Genomic DNA, 20796 nt, shown 5'->3' on the forward strand with positions numbered 1-20796 from the left:
TACCATTTAATTTTCATGAAAGGTATAAAAATAGGAAGGTACTTTGTGTGAGGATGCAAAGCTTCACGTTTTTTGTGGTCTGCAGGTAAAAACTATCACTACGAATCACGTATTTCAAAAATATATGACCTAAACGTAACTATTTGATGAAGTTTGATGAATTTTGAAGCTTCTAGCCGTAAAAAAGGGGCAAAAATGACAGTTTATATGAAGTATATAATATATATACCACCGATCTCTATGATTTTTTCAGACAACAATATATGCTATATACGTAAGCTTTTGGTGAAATTTGAAGCTTCTAGCTGTTAAAATGGGGAAGAAAAGGCGCAAAGTTTTTTATCTCAACAATCTGTTGTATGAGATATACATATACTATATATACCACCGGTCTCTATGATTTTTTCAGACAACAGTATATGCTATATACGTAAGCATTCGGTGAAATTTGAAGCTTCTAGCTTTTAAAATGGGGCCGAAATCGCAAAAAAAAAATATATATACTATATATATACTATATATACCATCATATCTATATTATATATATCACCGATCTCTATGATTTTTTGACACAACAATATATACTATATACGTAGGCAATCGGTGAAATTTGAAGCTTATAGCTGTTAAAATGGGGTAGAAATTGCGAAAAGTTTCTTATCTTAACAATCGGTTGAATGAGATATATACTATATATACAACCGATCTCTATGATTTTTTCAGACAATAATATATGCTATATACGTAAGCATTCGGTGAAATTTGAAGCCTCTAGCTCTTAAAATAGGACAGTAATTACGAAAAGTTTCTTATCTGAACAATCGGTTGTGGGGGATATATACTATATATACGACCGATCTCATAAATTTTTCCAGGCAACAATATGTACAATATACGAAAGTATATGGTGAAGTTTGAAGCTTCAATCTGTTAAATTGAGTAAGATATTACAAAAATCCTCTTTTTCTGAAAAATCGGTTGTATGGAGGAGATATGCTATAGGGGTCCGATCCGGCCGGTTTCGACAAATGTCTAATCGGACACCCAAATACATCCGCTCACCAAATTTTATCAAGATATCTCAAAAATTGAGGGACTAGTTTGCATACAAACAGACAGACGGACAGACGGACATGCCTAAATCAACTCAGCTCTTCAAACTGATTATTTCGGTATACTTAATGGTGGGTCTATCTGTTTTCCTTTAAGGACTTACAATTTTGGGTTTCGTGACGAAATTAATATACCATTTCATTTTCATGAAAGGTATAAAAATGTGACACCAAAATATATATGGGGTATTCCATCCCATTTCGACCAATTTTGAACCCGACCCCTTTAGAATTGGCTGAAAGTTTTTCTTCATTTTTTCATCCAACTCAAAAAAAGTTATGAATTAAAAAAAAAACACCGTTTTTGTTTTCAAAATGCTATAACTTTTTAAAAAATTGACCGTTTAAAAAATAAAATAAATGTAAGGCGCGATAACCTCCGAAGAGATCTAAGGCCGAGCTTCTCTTCCAATTTGCGTCGTGCTCCTCTTGATTTTCCCTACAAATTGGCCGGACGGGACCTACATGTTTTATGCCGACTCCGAACGGCATCTGCAAGGCAGATGAGTTTTCACTGAGAGCTTTTCATGGCAGAAATACACCCGGAGCGCTTGCCAAACACTGCCGAGGGGCGACCCCGCTTGGAAAAATTTTCTTCTAATTGAAAAACCTTTTTTATAAAATTTTGATGTTGCTTTGCCCGGGGTGTGAACCCAGGGCATACGGTGTGGTAGGCGGAGCACGCTACCATCACACCACGGTGGCCGCTATAAGTAAAATAAAATGCTATAACTTTTTCAAAAATTGACCGTTTGGGATTTTTGTTTAAACATGCTTTTATATGTACTTTTCGGAAAAAATACAAAAAAATTTTAAAGTTTTTTTTTCAATTAAATAAAAAAAAAATAAAAAATTCTCGGCCCACTCCGGGATTAGTGGGGATGATTGCAGAATTGATTGAAGTTTTTTATGAGAAAAAAAGGGCGAAATTCGAAAAATCTCGAAAAACTGAAAAGTTAAAAAAAAAACATTAAACATTTTTTTGAATTTTTTCCGAAAAGTACATTTAAAAAAAATTTAAAAAAAAAGATCCCAAACGGTAAATTTTTGAAAAAGTTATAGCATTTTAAAAACAAAAACGGTGTTTTTTTTAAATTCATAACTTTTTTTGAGTTGGATGAAAAAATTTTAAAAACTTCTGAAACACGTCTTTCGTAAGCCAGAAAAAGAAGAAAAACTTTCAGCCAATTCTAAAGGGGTCGGGTTCAAAATTGGTCGAAATGGGATGGAATACCCCATATATTTCTTATTTATTGAAATTCTCGTGGGCTAAAAACTGATATTTCGTAGATTTTAATTGAATTAAATTTTAGAAAAGAAAATTGATAATTTATTGTGCTTATTATACACTGGTCGAAATATATGTAAGGGGAGGGACTTTTTGCAATTTTCACATGGTTTTGCTCTAGCTAAATTATTTTCGCTATTTTTTTATAAAAATATATATCAACACATAATGGGCAATATAAGCTTAAGTTTAAAACTTTATGGACAAAATTTCGTAATTTTCAAGATTTTACTAAGAGTTTTAGAATTCGAGTATGCAGTTTTGTAGCTCATTGAATTTTAGTGCAGTGATGTGTTTACTGATTTTTGACAATTTTTTTTATGACTATAAAAATATTACGTTCAAAAGTTTGTATGAAAGAAAATGTGGCAGTCCGTTAAAAAAGTGGCCACAAATAAAAAAAAAATGTTTAGCGACTTAAGGTTATCACATAATTATAATAGAATTCAATGCTGCATACTCGAAAAAACTCTAAAAAACTCTTAGTAAAAACTTGAAATTTTTCGCGAAATTTTCATAAAGTCATAAACATTTACTTTTAATGTTTGTATTATATACTGACATATATTTTTATAAAAAGATAGCTAAAATAATCTAACTGGAGCAAAACCAGGTGAAAATTGCAAAAAGCCCTTGCCCGTATGTATATTTCGACTAGTGTAGGGTTAGAGTTGAAAATTACACATCGATGGGTAATACTGTGTAAGTTTACAACTTCGGTGCTTAAGCTATTAAACATATAAAGCGTAAATTTGCGCATGACTACACATTTAATGTTTAAACTTCGTACGCATAACATCCTTCAGCAATTCAGTGAGTGGTGCTTGGACATGGGAAGAACGAGGTAAACACCTGCGGTAGTAGTTTACAAACACCTAGAAAACGTCCTAACTCGTTGGTCGTTCTCGGACGTTCATAGTTTTCAATTGCTGTAATTAGATCCGAGGGGGGCTTAAATCCATTCTCATTGATAATATAGCTGAGAAAACCTACTTCTGTCTGTGCAATTTGACACTTACTAATGTTAATACACACTCCATGTTTTTGAAGAATTTGTAAGACTGTTCGTAGATGTTGCTCATGCTCGACCATCGTTTTTGACATTACAAGTATATCGTCTATATAGCAGTATACAAAATCAACGCCGCGAAATATCGTTAGCTTAATTTGAAAATGTGCTAAGTCACTTTTACGAATTTTACAGGAGACGAAACAAATGAATAACTTTTGAAATAACCTCCTTTTTTCAAAACTGTGAATGAGAATACCTTAATTGCAATGCTTTTGAGTCTAGAAGATTTGAAAAAGATAAATAAAAATCATGTATGCCAACCCAGCAGCTATTTTATGACTTAGCACAGTTTCCACACTCAAAACTAATTTTTTCTCCTGACTTAGCACTTTTTACTCAATATGTTTCCCCATCACTCCTCCGCTTTAATGATTGAAATATAGCACTGAAACTATATATTTCACAAAAAATACTATTTATTTGTCCAACTATTTCTAACGGCTCTGATCTGAACTCTTTTGACGGATGGTGCGCAGACAATCATTTATTTTTAAATTCAAACCAAAACTAAGTGCTAAATCTCTGAATCGTTTTCAAGAGAGTAAAGACTTGGGTGTAATTTTTTACTCCAAACTCTCTTTTTCTAGTCACATTGACTTCATTGTTTCAAAATTTGTTGCAATGGTTGGGTTCAGTAGACGTAACACCAGTGATTTTAAGGACCCTAACCCTATGAGGTTGAAGGCACTTTATATATCCTTGGTCAGAAGTCGTCCTGAATATTGCTCAATTATATGGAATCCTTTCTATGAATATAACTCCTATAAAATTGAAAGAGTTCAAAAATTTTTTACAAAAATTGCTTTACGTATGCTTCACTGGCCAGACGGCCTCCCATCATATACCAGCAGGTGCAAATTACTTGGTCTTTAGGCTTTGCATGGCAGAACAACTTGAATCTCACTTATGATTGCCTATAATGTAATAAACGTTAGCACGAACTGCTCTGATTTATCTAATTTGTTCATTCCATATATTCCAATGCATGATCTTCGGCATAATAGATTATTTATCTAAATAACTAATAAAACGAATTATGCTATGGATGAATCTATAACTAGGACTTTGCATCTAGCAAATCGATTCAGTAGTGTTCTTAATTTTAATAGCAGCTTATATAAGTTTAAATTTGAATTGAATTGTTTTCTTTTTTTAACTAGGCTGTAACAAAGCACGTAATTATCGACATGTACGAATTGAAGTAGATTATGGTCAGCGCAAAGCATTTATCAAACACCAAATGTATGTCTCAATTGGGTGAATCCAATTTCAAGGGGTTGTGTAGGCAACCTTCTCAAGGGGTTCCCAGCGCAATATATAGATTCTCCAACCAAATTGCCAACCTCATCTACCCGTGGCGAATTCTGTTTCATTGACAGCCGAGGCTCCGGCGTCCCCAAGTTCCTCATGGAACTAGGGGGTGGGGAGGACGGGATGGCCTAGAAGGTTTAATGTGGTCATATAAATCGTTCTCGAGATGGTCGAACTAGTACCTTAAAAGTGCTTTGTTACCTGAACGTATCGGATCTATATGCGGCAAAGGACCATCAACATCGGCCCAAAGCCTTCGGGGAGTGTCTTTATCGTTAATACAACAACAACGACAAAGCATGTACTTTTAGACTGAATGAATTAAATAAGTAAATAAAATGCGCTCACAAAGTAATGACTAGTAATTCAGATTGATATTATTGACTGGTTGACTTAGCATATTTTTTTGAACAGTTGACGACTTAGCACATTTACACAAATTAAAAATTAAAATATTTTTTTCTTGTGACCGATGTATTTTGAATTCAGTTTTAAAACTGCATTAAAATACTATTTTTCAAAAAAAGTGACTTAGCACATTATCGCATTAAGCTAACGATATGTTGTCCATGAACCTTTCAAATGTCTATGTGGCATTTTTAAGTTCGAAAGGCATAAACAAAAATTCTACCAGGCCAAATGGAGTGCAGACCGCTGTCTTCTGAATATCGTTTTCCGCCAGGAGATTCTGATAGTACGCTTTAACTAGATCAAGCGCAGAGAAAATTTCTATACCGTGTAATTTTTCAGTAAAATCGTTTAGGTGCGCAATTGGATATCGATCGGGTACGGTGATAGCATTTAGTTTGCGGTAGTCACCACACGCGCGCCAACCACCGTCTTTATTTGCCACCATGTGCAGTGGACTTGCCCACGAACTCCTCGAAGGCCGACATATGTCTTGTTCAATTAAAAAGTTTATTTCGGATTTGGCAGTCGCTCATTTTTCGCCTGCCAAACGCCTGGGCCGCTCAGCAACCGGTATACCTTGAATCTCGATGCTATGCTGAACCTGATGTTTGGGCTGAGTAGATTTAATGACCGGTTTTGTTACATCTATAAATTCACGGACAAGGTCAGGGAGTTTAGTCGTGCTTTGTGGCGTTGAAACAGAATTTTGTTCTGTCTTTGAGACATGCTGGTGTTTTCAACCCTGTAATTGCGTCAATTAATTGCCGATTCTTGAGATCCACAAGTAATTTAAACTGCGTTAAAAATCAGCAACGATTATGGCGACCTGAACATCTGCGACTTTAAAACTACGACGAAGGCCCAGATCAAGATCGATTAAAATGGTAGTGTATTGTTGTTTGATTCGCTGCATATAAAAGTAGATTTCCTTGTTTAGAGTTTTGTTTGGCCAGCGTAAGCGGAATTACCGAGACCACTGATCCACTGATCAAAGACCGTCACGTAAATTAGTAGATTGTTGAGCCGACTGTTCCGAATTTGAAGAGCGTTGGTTTTTACCACGACTGCGTGATCGGCTACGGGAACGACTAGTGGATTGCAAACGCTTGACTTCGTCTTGCATGCTGCCTATTTTCTGAGTGAGAATGCGAGCTGAATCACCCACGTCTTTTGACACTCCGGTAGATGTTACTGCACTTACATTGATCTCTGCAGTCTTTGGTATTTACGGCGAGATAGAAAACGTAGAGTTTGTTCCTACAGCTTCGAGCATCTTATCTGTTAATTTAGCAAGTTTGTCCAAATCGGTCTCTTCCCATATAGTAAGAAGTGGTCGTATCGACTGCGGCATTTCGGACAGAAAAAGGGTGAGAATGATACCTTCGCTGCCTGGGTCAGGGGCCAAGCGACGCATATGCGACAATATTTTTCAGAAGCCGGTGGACGAGCAACCAGTTCTTCAACAGCTAAAAAACTTCCTCTTCTAAATGTACAATAACCAAGTCAAATTTGTCTACATCTTAGTTAATGCCATGTAAACGAAAAGAACTCTCAACTTGTGCAAACCATATGTGGGGATTTGCCAGAGTAAATTTTGGTAAGTGGATTGCTATGCGTTGTGTAGTAAGCCGAGAAGTATTCGACGATGCCGTTTCCCCCATAAGTAGTGCTTCCAATTGGAATTGTAGCTCACGGACCTGCTCACTTAGATCCTGCGCCATTGCTGCGTCTACAGGTTCTTCGAAAACTAATTTCCTCCTTGATAAATTGCGTAAGTTATATTTCGATGTGTGCATAAATTCCTGCCAAATAGTTTGATGAATTCAGGCACCCGACAATATATTCTCCAGTTTCCAAGTCAGGGTCACCACTTTGGGGAAAATAGTCTTCTGATACTTTAGTTAATATGATTTATTAAGAAAAACGTTACAAAGCTAATTATGTTAATTTCTATGGACAAAAGGCAAGTCTCTTCAAGCGCAAAAGTTCCAAAAAAGGTAACGTGACGCGCCGAGTAATCGATGATGATGCCAGATCGATATTACATACCAAATGTGGTGTTCCCACACACGTATGCACATAAATCGTGTTAGAGCATATTATTATTGTCTTAGATGGCCATTGCGTTTTCATTCTGAAGGAAATTTCCATCCCGAAAAACCACAATTTCGCCTTAAGCAGTAACGGTGTGGCAACGCTTCTAGCAAAACAACAAACATTATGAAACGTCAAAAATTCCCAAACACGTCAAAAAATGTGTAGTGGTTAATATGAAATTTATTTGCGATTCTTAATAGAGAACAGAATTGCAAATTGGCACCTAACGGCCATGCTCAATCGCAACTCTTCCACCCTCATCCTGCATTAAAGGAAACATAATTAACGTTGTGGAAGGGCAGCAAGAGAGAGCTTCATGCCCCGGTGCATAAACAGACTAAGCAATTGGCTACTCAATCTTGTACTATGATTCGCCAATATGGGCTGCTGATAGGGGGCCATCTCCGTAACCACTATGACCCGGCTTTAAGTAACACTGCCATATGATCCAGAGGCATAGAGTCAATGAATTATTTCAAACAACCACGCTCGATGAACCCCGTTTATGAAACCGTATTTCCAGACAGCGTAGAACAAGAAACGCCACTTTAACGCACGTCATTTTGCCTCTACTTTGACTTGGATGTTTGTCCCCTTTCAGGAGTAGGCTGGTACGCTGCTTGCTAGTATGGCCATGTTTTGATCAGCCAGACAAAGATAAAGACACTATTACCGTTGCAAAGATAAAGACACTATTACCGTTGAAATGGTATACTGGTGGTTACGATGGTGAAGGTTTCAACCGACAACATATCCTTCCTCCCTCTAGCGCCAAGTCACATGAAATCACAAACAACTTGCGGAGTAACACGATGGGCTTGCACTTCTGCACGACGAGCTATTTATGTTCATAGAGCCAAATAGTTTTTTATACGTTTTTTCAATTTAAAATTTTACTAAAACCCTTTTTTTCATAATAGAAAAAAATATTCTTTGAAGGGTTTTTTGTTTAATAACTTTAACCTTAACCGTTGCTGAGAAAATTGATTTTGGGACAACTTTCCGAGGGTATTTAAGCCACGAAATGGTTCTCAGCGAAAATTCATCTGTTTGCTGATGCCGCTTGGAGTCGGCATAAAGTTGTTGTGAAATTAAAAAAAGCACGACGCGAATTTAATATAACCTTGGCTCAAATGCCCTCAGAGGCGTATCGCACTTTGTATATTATCTGTACAATAAGGTGCCATAGATGTACTTATGTCAAATATATTGGCACTGAAAATTAATAAGCAAAACAATTAGAAAATCGTAAAAATTTACAATTTTCCATGGAAGGCTCGAAATACATAAATGTACAGTCTTTATCTTTATAAAAAAATACTCACAAAGTTCTTCTCTATCCAAGCTTTTTGTTCCCCCTCCAAAAAGACCTTTGAAAAAACCATCCTTAGGTTGCTCGGGCATTTCATGCGATGTATATAATTCACCCATCATATCCAATATAAAATGACTGTAATATATAAAACAAATTCATTTCCTCTGTTATTAAGATCTATTAGCACAGTAACTTTTTGAACAAGTAAGGAAGGCTAAGTTCGGGTGTAACCGAACATTACATACTCAGCTGAGAGCTTTGGAGACAAAATAAGGGAAAATAACCATTTAGCAGAATGAACCTAGGGTAACCCTGGAATGTGTTTGTATGACATTGGTTTCAAATGGAAGGCATTAAAGAGTATTTTAACAGGGAGTGCGCCATAGTTCTATAGGTGGACGCAATTTCAGGATATCGCCATAAAGGTGGAACAGGGGTGACTCTAGAATGCGTTTGTACGATAGGGGTATCAAATGAAAGGTGCTAATGATTATTTAAAAGGCAGTCGGCCTTAGTTCTATAGGTGGACGACTTTTCGAGATAACGCCATAAAGGTGGACCAGGGGTGACTTTATAATGTGTTTGTACGATATGGGTACCAAATTAAAGGTATTAATGAGGGTTTTAAAAGGGAGTGGCCCTTAGTTTTATATGTGAAGGCGTTTTCGAGATATCGACCGAAATGTGGATCAGGGTGACCCCGAACATCATCTGTCGGGTATCGCTAATTTATTTATATATGTAATACCACGAACAGTCTTCCTGCCAAGATTCCAAGGGCTTTTGATTTCGCCCAACAGAACTTTTTCATTTTCTTCTACTTGATATGGTAGTTGTCACACCCATTTTACAAAGTTTTTTCTAAAGTTACATTTTGCGTCAATAAACCAATCCAATTACCATGTTTCATTTCTTTTTGCATATTTGGTACAGAATTATGGCATTTTTTTCATTTTTCGAAATTTTCGATATCGCAAAAGTGGGCGTGGTCATAGTCGGATTTCGGCCATATTTTATACCAAGATAAAGTGAGTTCAGATAAGTACGTGCACTAAGTTTAGTTAAGATATATCGATTTTTGCTCAAGTTATCGTGTTAACGGCCGAGCGGAAGGGCAGACGGTCGATTGTGTATAAAAACTGGGCGTGGCTTCAACCGTCATAGAATCTATGCACACACCAAATTTCACAAGGATTGGTAAATTTTAGTTCGACTTATGGCCTTAAAAGTATTCTAGACGAATTGAATGAAAAAGGGCGGGGCCACGCTCATTTTGAAATTTGGTTTTATTTTTGTATTTGGTTGCACCATATCATTACTGGAGTTGAATGTTGGCATAATTTACTTATATACTGTAAAGATTTAAAATTTTTTGTTAAATTTTTGCTAATTTTTATTTAGCGCACATATAGTAATAGGAGCAACGTGCCTGCCAAATAAGCTCAGACAAGAATTTGGAAACTGATTTATGGCTCTATGAGTTCGCTTGAAAGTCGCAATACGTATCTTTAGTATTAGGGGTCAATGGTCATAACATTTTACAAAAAAGAGGGCGAGGTTATAAAGCGATTCACACCTATTACTAATTTAAGTTTTTATGTTTTATTTCTGCCTTTCTATGATTAGTTTGAATCTAAGTCAACCTGATTCTAAATATTTTTGAATAATTTTTGCACTTCACAATAAAAACAAGAAATTTCTTTCACTTAGCAATACTCGATATCAGCAATCCAAAGTTTTTCGGAAATGCAATCTATACTAACATAGAAGCAAGAGATAACTTTTATCCACGTAGACTCGTCATCCGTCTTACTATGTCATGATATATGACCGATCGGCATTAAAAATATATTAATATTAGGCGTGAATAAAATCAACCACCCCTATTCTGCATTTCGATTACGTTCCCGTTCTACGCTCCGCTTAAATCGAAGTTGGGTATTCTGCATTACGACGGAATCGTAACGAGAAGAGGAAGAGCAAATGATTTTTCGAAATCAGCTGTTTGTACGGAATGTGTGAACATTGGGACAAAATAAATTAAAGAAAATTTGTATTTATACTTTATTTATATTTTATTATCCAAGCCATTTTGTACAAAGAAAAGGAATAAAATATATTGCTGCCGTGTTATATTTTTTTGAGTGAAGTGCTTTCATAATTTTAAGTGTGTTTTTGTCGTTCTTTTGTCCAATTCCCTGCCGTGGCCTCCAAGTTTTGTTAAAACGAATTCTCGCACGAATATAGTTGACATTTTCAGAATTTTATAGATGCTAATTTCATTGCAGTGGCCTAAAATATTTTATGAAGATTTATTTATTCTTTCCGCAAGGATTGTTTACGTTTTCGCTTCAACTTCCTCTACTCCGGCAGCTTGCTTTAGCATATAACTGGACCCAACGAACAGACACAAATTATAGCTGTCTATTATAATGGAATCAATAGCCGCGGCATTATTTGTGGAGTTGGAAAGCAAAGCATACGAAAATGGCCAGGCGAGAATGGAAAGGCAAATATTGCGAGATTTGTGTAATCCATTTGAGATGAGTGACGAATTGTAAGAAATTTAACTTAAAGGTGGTAATGTGTAATGACTTATTTTCTTATTTAGGTTAAAAAAAAACTTTCGACTTAATAAGGATGCTTTCAAGTATGTGTTAGATACTTTTGCTGGGCAAATACGTTCAAGGACTTCGACATCGCGGTCACCGTGGTGTGATGTTAGCGTGCTCCGCTTACCACACCGTATGCCCTGGGTTCACACCCCGGGCAAAGCAACATCAAAATTTTAGAAAATAAGGTTTTTCAATTAGAATACAATTTTTCTGAGCGGGTCGCCCCTCGGCAGTATTTGGCAAGCGCTTCGGGTGTATTTCTGCCATGAAAAGCTCTCGGTGAAAACTCATCTGCCTTGCAGATGCCGTTCGGAGTCGGCATAAAACATGTAGGTCCCGTCCGGCCAATTTGTAGGGAAAATCAAGAGGAGCACGACGCAAATTGGGAGATAAGCTCGGCCTTAGATCTCTTCGGAGGTTATCGCGCCTTACATTTATTTATTTTTTTTTACTTCGACATCGACATGTTGTTTTTGACCTGGAAACATATAAAAAACAATCATCATCCAGCCTTTTACGTTTCTTAACAAGTTTTACTTACATTTTTGCTAAAATTCTGTTTTAAATTAATAAAAAAATAAAAAGAAAATATTTTTCCGCCAACTAATTTGCAACTTAGAAAAACGGAACTACGATCGAAATGCAGAATACACAAAATGGAACGATTCGAAGTTGGATCGAAAGAGATTGGAACACAGAATACCAAAATTGCCAAATCGAAAAAATTCCAATCCAAGTCGAAATGCAGAATGGTGCTGAACATTTATAAAAATATCTGTAAAAATCATATATAAAAAAAAGTTCAGTAAAAATGGAAAACCGGTTATAACTTTCACATCGACTGCTGACTGGAATATGATCCTATATCGCCTACCTTTTTAAAAACCCAGTCTTGGGAAATTTTTGAAATACGCATTTTAAAAACGCTCAGAATTTTTAATATAAAGACACTAGCTAACTTCAAAATGTACTGAATTTATGCTCATATAGGGCGTTTTTGAAACGAATTCTGAAATATGGCGTTTTTGAAAAGTTTTCAATGAGTTTTCTCATTTTTACAGAACAATTTGGTTGTTTTATCGGACTATAAATTTTAAAGATCCTATTTCGTATGTATTGATACCAATAATATTTTGTCATTATAATTGTTATGATATAGTATTTTTTAGTTTTTAAGACAACTTCAGGAACTGCCGAACTTCTTCATAAGCAACGCATCATCCATTTTATTATTTTGTATTATTATGATACATATAAATACTTTAACAACACAAAATACAAATAAACGTGGCCACGCCGATCTAATATATTCAGCTATTACAACGGTGATTCGTTCGTAATTTCTATTTTTATACTCAGTTGAGCAGAGCTCACAGAGTATATTAATTTTGATTGGATAACGGTTGGTTGTACAGGTATAAAGGAATCGAGATAGATATAGACTTCCATATATCAAAATCATCAGGATCGAAAAAAAATTTGATTGAGCCATGTCCGTCCGTCCGTAGAGGTAATTTTGAGGTATCTTGATGAAATTTGGTATGTAGGTTTCTGAGCACTCATCTCAGATCGCTATTTAAAATGAACGATATCGGACAATAACCACGCCCACTTTTTCGATATCGAAAATTTCGAAAAACCGAAAAAGTGCGATAATACATTACCAAAGACCGATAAAGCGATGAGACTTGGTAGGTGAGTTGACCTTATGACGCAGAATAGAAAATTAGTAAAATTTTGGACAATGGGCGTGGCACCGCCCACTTTTAAAAGAAGGTAATTTAAAAGTTTTGCCAGCTGTAATTTGGCAGTCGTTGAAGATATCATGATGAAATTTAGCAGGAACGTTACTCCTATTACTGTATGTGTGCTTAATAAAAATTAGCAAAATCGGAGAAGACCACGCCCACTTTAAAAAAATTTTTTTTTAAAGTCAAATTTTAACAAAAAAGTTAATATCTTTACAGTATATACGTAAATTATGTCAAAATTCAACTCCAGTAATGATATGGTGCAACAAAATACAAAAATAAAAGAAAATATGATAATGGGCGTGGCTCCGCCCTTTTTCATTGAATTTGTCTAGGATACTTTTAATGCCATAAGTCGAACAAAAATTTACCAATCCTTGTGAAATTTGGTAGGGGCTTAGATTCTAGGACGATAACTTATTTCTGTGAAAAAGGGCGAAATCGGTTGAAGCCACGCCGAGTTTTTATACACAGTCGACCGTCTGTCCTTCCGCTCGGCCGTTAACACGATAACTTGAGCAAAAATCAATATATTTTTACAAAACTCAGCTCACGTACTTATCTGAACTCACTTTGTATTGGTAAAAAAAATGGCTGAAATCCGACTATGACCCCGCCCACTTTTTCGATATCGAAAATTACGAAAAATAAATAAAATGCCATAATTCTATACCAAATACGAAAAAAAGGATGAAACATGGTAATTGGATTGGTTTATTGACGCAAAATATAACTTTAGAAAAAAACTTTAAAAAATAGGTGTGACACCTACCATATTAAGTAGAAGAAAATGAAAAAGTTCTGCAGGCCGAAATAAAAAACCCTTGAAATCTTGGCAGGAATACTGTTCGTGGTATTACATATATAAATAAATTAGCGGTATCCAACAAATGATGTTCTGGGTCACCCTGGTGCACATTTTGGTCGATATCTGGAAAACGCCTTCACATATACAACTACCACTACTCCCTTTTAAAACCCTCATTAATACCTTTAATTTGATACCCATATCGTACAAGCACATTCTAGAGTCACCCCTGGTCCACCTTTATCTCGAAAAGGCGTCCACCTATAGAACTAAGCCCCACGCCCTTTTAAAATACCCATTAACACCTTTCATTTGATACCCATATCGAACAAAACATATTCTAGAGTCACCCCTGGTCCACCTTTATAGCGATATCTCGAAAAGGCGACCACCTATACAACTAAGGCCCACTCCCTTTTAAAAAGACTCATTAACACCTTTCATTTGATACCAATATCGTAAAAACAAAGTCTAGAGTCACCCCTGGTCCACCTTCATGGCGATATCTCAAAAAGGCGTCCACCTATAGAACTAAGGCCCACTCCCTTTTAAAATACTCATTAACCCCTTTCATTTGATACCCATATCGTACAAACAAATTCTAGGGTCACTCCTGGTCCACCTTTCTAGCGATATCTCGAAAAGGCGTCCACCTATAGAACCAACGTCCACTCCCTTTTAGAATACTCATTAACCCCTTTCTTTTGATACCCATATCGTATAAACAAATTGTAGGGTCACCCCTGGTCCACCTTTCTAGCCATATCTCGAAAAGGCGTCTACCTATAGAACCAAGGTCCACTCCCTTTTAAAATACTCATTAGCACCTTTCATTTGATACCCATATCGTACAAACAAATTCTAGAGTCAACCCTGATCCACCTTTATGGCGATACCTCGAAAAGGCGTCCACCTATAGAACTGAGCCCACGCCCTTTTAAAATACCCATTAACACCTTTCATTTGATACCCATATCGTACAAACACATTCCAGAGTCACCCCTGGTCCACCTTTATCTCGAAAAGGCGTCCACCTATAGAACTAAGCCCCACGCCCTTTTAAAATACTCATTAACAACTTTCGTTTGATACCCATATTGTACAAACGCATTCTAGAGTCACCCCTGGTCCACCTTTATGGCGATATCTCGAAAAGGCGTCCACCTATGGAACTAAGCCCCACGCCCTTTTAAAATACTCATTAACAACTTTCGTTTGATACCCATATTGTACAAAAGCATTCTAGAGTCACCCCTGGTCCACCTTTATGGCGATATCTCGAAAAGGCATCCACCTATAGAACTAAGGCCCACTCCCTTTTAAAATACTCATTAACCCCTTTCATTTGATACCCATATCGTACAAACAAATTCTAGGGTCACTCCTGGTCCACCTTTCTAGCGATATCTCGAAAAGGCGTCCACCTATAGAACCAAGGTCCACTCCCTTTTAAAATACTCATTAACCCCTTTCTTTGGATACCCATATCGTATAAACAAATTGTAGGGTCACCCCTGGGCCACCTTTCTAGCCATATCTCGAAAAGGCGTCTACCTATAGAACCAAGGTCCACTCCCTTTTAAAATACTCATTAGCACATTTCATTTGATACCCATATCGTACAAACAAATTCTAGAGTCAACCCTGATCCACCTTTATGGCGATATCTCGAAAAGGCGTCCACCTATAGAACTGAGCCCACGCCTTTTAAAATTCTCATTAACATCTTTCACTTAATACCCATATCGTACAAACAAATTCTAGAGTCAGCCCTGGTCCACGTTTATGCGTTTATGGCGATATCCCTAAATGGCGTCCACCTATAGAACTATGGCCCACTCCCTCATAAAATGCTCTTTAATACCTTTCAATTGATACACATGTCATACAAACACATTCCAGGGTTACCCTCGGTTCATTTTCCTACATGGTTATTTTCCCTTATGCTGTCACCATAGCTCTCAACTGAGTATGTAATGTTCGGTTACACCCGAACTTAACCTCTTGCAAACTGCTTTTTTCACAGTGCTGTCAAATATTCCGGAAAAACATTGTGAACATTGCTATAGTGCCACGTGTTACCTCGTGTTCTGGGATCTATACAACCGAGCTATGGCAGTCATGAACCAATAAACAGACCCCGCATTAAAAAATGACAGAGCAAAAAAATCATAGTTGGCTGGGAAATAAATTTCTCGACGTGACGTCACGCTTTTGACAACATGTTTTATTGCTGACGCAGTGTTCAGACTTTATTCCAATCGGAGTATTTTGATCCGCTCTTACCTCCTACTACATTTTTTATCTTAAAGATTTACTTGGGTCGAATTGAAAACTAATAGTATTACTGCCTAATATCTGTTGGTTGAAGTTTTCAATGTACGTATGAAAAGCTGATTGTTTACAAGTAACGATTGGAAGAAATGATTGTTCGTGTCTTAGACATGTTCGTGTCTTAAGATTGTTTCTTCACATTTTTCGTATGGAATCAGAATAGAAGGAGTAAAATACAAGGAAAAAATTTGTCCGGACGCGATTTGTAAATCCCACCTAAATTCAACATACTGCTCTTCTTGAAGTTTTATATAAAAATGAAGTACGTTGAGTCAGTGAAGTCAGCTAACCCTGTTTTGCGATAACAGTCGCCAATTGGGAGCACCAAGCAAGGTCAAAGCTTCCTCCAACTGTCTCTCCAAACACTGTGAAGGTCTTCTCTTTCCTCATAACATGACCTAGCCAGCGAAGCTTTCTGTTTTTATTCGCTGCACTATTGTCATATCTGCGAAAAGCTCATATAGCTCATCATTATACCTCCTTCGATACTCGCCGTCGACATCACGGATAGGACTATAAATCCTCCGAAGAACTTTTCTCTCGAATATTCCAAGAGCCATCTCATCTTCTCTCGACACCTTTCATTACTCCGAGCCATACATCAGTACAGTTATGATGAGTGACTTGTAGAGCGAGAATTTTGTTCGTCGAAACTTTACTTTTCAACTGCTTAATGAAGCATTTGTTGGCAAGAGTTATTCTCCGTTTGATTTCTAGGCCGACATTGTTTTTGCTTTTAAATCTGCTTCCCAAATAGACGAAATCCTTCACAGTCTTCAATTTATATCCGTCAACAGTGACGTGGCTACAAAGGCCACGATGACAGCATGTACTTCGTCTTGTCCACATTTACTGCAAGATCCACTTTTTTTGCTGCTTGATCTTATACCAACTCTTCGCCTCTGTACGTCAGTTACTAGGTCGCCATTATCATTCCTACAGAATGAAACCCTCTGTCATTAAAAGAGTACGAAACATATATGATAAACCCAAAATAATAATAATATTTTTCGCGATAAATATCCGGGGAGATAGAGCCTACTTTTCTTCCAGAATGTTGTGTGCTAATGGGTGTATTATTTGGTAATCCTACACGTTTTAGGCCGACTCCATGTTCATCTGAAAACACAGATAACTTTTTTGCTGAGATTTTTTGATGTTAGTTGTTCCCCCGCTTTCAAAAAAGAAAAAAATATACTCCGAAAATTTTATTTTTACTCCGCCGTAGTCGTTTACTCAGGTAACAGTTTTAAATACTCCGAACACTGGTAGCGAAATATGAGAGAAATGTAATAAATCGAAAAACTTCAAAAGCGCTACGTCATCAAACTTTTTTTTCAAATTCGATTACAAATACAACAATTCCGGAATGCGGGATCTTGGCTGATTTGTTTATGTATGTCAGTTGCCTTAGAAATTTTTATTATTCTATTCTAATTTAAAAATACAAATTTATGAAAAAATATATCATATTAAAATAATAACAGACAGAACATTTTGGTTAAGACCGTGAGCTCGAGTCTAGCCCATGACTTTTACTGAACTTTTTTTTTTATATTTCGTTTCTAGATATATGTTTAAACGTTTTGCTGTTATTTACTCCGGTTTTTTAGCGCAGTCTGTTTCTTTAAACGGTTTTATTAAACTTCCCGATAAGCTACAAGCTTGAAACTTGGAATACAGTTCACAATGCAATAATAAGAAAACAAAACTGCGATATGTGGCGCATGGATCGAAATATTTCAACAAGTATGGAAGTCTAAGTTCGGGTGAAACTGAACATTACATACCCAGCTGTACACTTGAAATGCTGTTGTTGTTTGTTTTGTGTGCTTAATAGTGTTACAAGGCTGCGCAATAATACATATACATATGGTTCTATTCTGAACTAATTTTCGTTTAAAAGATGCAAAAAGGATACAGAGGCTAACACCAATGACCTTGAGCTGGTAATAATGCAGTTTTTCTTCAGACATGGGGATTTCCCTACTATTTACAAGTAAGTATATATAAAAAAAGTATAAAAAGGGCAGGGTTATTAACGAAATTTTCCAATTTTTACTAGAAATAGCTTATTACCTGCATCTACGCACGTTTACAAAATCTTGTATATAAAAGAAGGCGATTTAACAGATTTAGTCCATTTTTACTGAAAATATTTCCTGTTAAATATCAAATTTTTCGTCGAGTTATGGCTCCATAAACGTTGGGAAATGCATTGTAACAAAGGGGCAGTAACACGCCCATTTTTAAAGAATTTAATTTTTTCCATTTCTTGTTTTTCGCCAAACTTTAACTTATTATTTTTACCTACGACCCTTTTTAAAGTCATTTATATAAAAGTGGGCGTGGTCCTTAACCCATCTTATCCATTTTTACTAGAAATATTTCCAATTTAATGTTATAATTCAATTTAGAAAGTAAATTTCTATTGATACAAAGCTCTTTTTCGCTAAGATATAGCTTATTATTTTCGTCTACGACCCTTTTAAAAATCTTTTATATAAAATTGGGCGTGGTCTTCAACCAATCTCGACCATTTTTTGTAGAAATATTTCCTGCTATAGGAAAAATGTGTGTACCCAATTTTATTACGATCCGTTAATCTTTCTTCGAGTTATGGCTCCTAAAACATAGAAAATTGCTTAGTCAGAAAAGAGGCGGTGCCACTCCCATTTTTTAAAATTTGAAGTTTTTCCTATTTACTGTTATAAATCCCCTTGGGAAATGAAATACCATTGATATAAATCCCTTTTTTACAAAGATATAGCTTTTTTTTCTTCATCCACTACCCTTTTAAAAATCTAAAATAATATAAAATAAAATAAAATATAAAAGTGGGTGTGGTCCTTAACCGATTTCGGTAAGTTTTCTTCAAAGCATTCATTAGAGTAAAGGCAATCTCTCTGCCGAATTTTGTTACGATAGGTTTAACGATTTTTGATTTATGATTAATAATATTTGTAAAATTGATTTTATCACAAGTGGGCGATGCCACGCCCATTTAAAAAAAATGTTCAAACTTTTATCAAGAGTCTCAATATCAGTCCACACGTCAAATTTCAACATTCTAGGTGTATTATTTCCTAATAAACAGGTTTTTTGTGTTTTCCAAAATGTTATATATATATAAAAAGTGGGCGTGGTTATCATCCGATTTCGCTCATTTTCAATACCAATCTCGTTTGGGTCCAGATAAGCTCCAAATTTGGTGAAGATATCTCAATATTTACTCAAATTATCGTGTTAACGGACAGACGGACGGACGGACGGACGGACGGACGGACGGACGGACATGGCTCAATCAAATTTTTTTCGATACTGATGATTTTGATATATGGAAGTCTATATCTATCTCGATTCCTTTATACCTGTACAACCAACCGTTATCCAATCAAAGTTATAATACCCTGTGTACAAGTACAGGTGGGCATAAAAACTCGTATTTGTGGTCCGATTTGGCTCATATTTGGAACACATAATACATACATGAATAGAAAGCGACCTATGAAAAAAATCACCGCTAGATGGCGGAAAAATCGAGGTATTAAAAAAAATTGTATTTGTGGTCCGATTTGGTCCATATTTGGAACTCATAATACATAAATGAATAGAAAGCGACCTATGATGTCCGACTTGCCTCATATTTGGAACAAATATTACATACAGTCCGGAAGTGGTGACATCAAAATACTTTGGAGTTCGAGGATGGGCAAGCATACGTGGTGCCAAGTCGACTAAAATCTTTGCAAGGATTATGTATTGAGGACTTAGATTGTAAGAAATTGTCAGGAAAGAGTAATAATGAGTCACTAAATGAACTAAATAGAATGAGAAATAATATGCAATTAAATAAAGACTAAAAACTTGAAAATAAAATAATTTAAAAAAAATTGTTTAAGTTAAACGGTTTTATTGAAAACAATACTTACATTAAGTAATAATAATACTAAAAACTTAAAAATAATTAGGTAGATCCTAGGTACTAGTCATCACACTCCTCATCAATCTAGGGCGTTGACCAGACAATTAAATAAAGGCGTAGCATAACCTTATTAAGGTTCAGTTGGTCTTATATATGACTATCAATAGAAACTTGACGCGTCCAACGCTTTTATTTAATTGTCTGATCAACGCCCTAGATTGATGAGGAGTGTGATGACTGTTACCTAGTACCTACCTAGTTATTTTCTAGCTTTTAGTATTATTATTACTTAATGTAAGTATTGTATTCAATAAAACCGTTTAACTTAAACATTTTTGTTTTATTAAAATAAAACCAGTTAACTTTTTGCGAATATTTACTTCTACCTCAATTTTAGCTAAATAATTGATATTTTGATTATAAACTCAAAAATAAAATAAATTTCATCAGAATAAGGAAAATTGGAATGATTATCTGCCACAGAATTTCGCTAGTTATGATACCATTTTTTTATTAATAAAGATCTTGTATGTAACAGTTTTCCCATGTTTTCAGGAAAAAAATTCCAATGGCGAAAAATCATTCCCATTTGGAAAAATTATTTCTGGGTGAAATTAAAGTGCTATGTTGCTACATATGAATGTATTTTTTATTTTACCAGAATTCTGATGATATTGTAAATTTCTGAATTTCGGTGGGTGTTGCCATGTATAATCCATGCCCTTTGTGACTGAAGCAAAATATTTTTGAAATTCTG

At 35.8% G+C, this 20796-nt stretch overlaps 1 protein-coding gene across 13 annotated transcripts in view; it reads right to left on the reverse strand.

Moving 5' to 3' along the window:
* Positions 1-20796, reverse strand: part of Tomosyn (syntaxin-binding protein tomosyn) — an 835312-nt gene that overhangs the window by 149160 nt on the left and 665356 nt on the right. For all 13 annotated transcript variants that reach the window (XM_067782366.1, XM_067782362.1, XM_067782363.1 and 10 more), the window contains 2 exons: positions 20698-20793; positions 8617-8741 (listed from right to left, as the gene is read on the reverse strand). In XM_067782366.1, coding sequence (XP_067638467.1) covers positions 8617-8741; positions 20698-20793 — 221 coding nt within the window. The remainder of the gene's footprint in view (positions 1-8616; positions 8742-20697; positions 20794-20796) is intronic.

Source organism: Eurosta solidaginis, chromosome 4 (assembly GCF_040869045.1).
Source record: "Eurosta solidaginis isolate ZX-2024a chromosome 4, ASM4086904v1, whole genome shotgun sequence".
Lineage (NCBI taxonomy): Eukaryota > Metazoa > Arthropoda > Insecta > Diptera > Tephritidae > Eurosta > Eurosta solidaginis.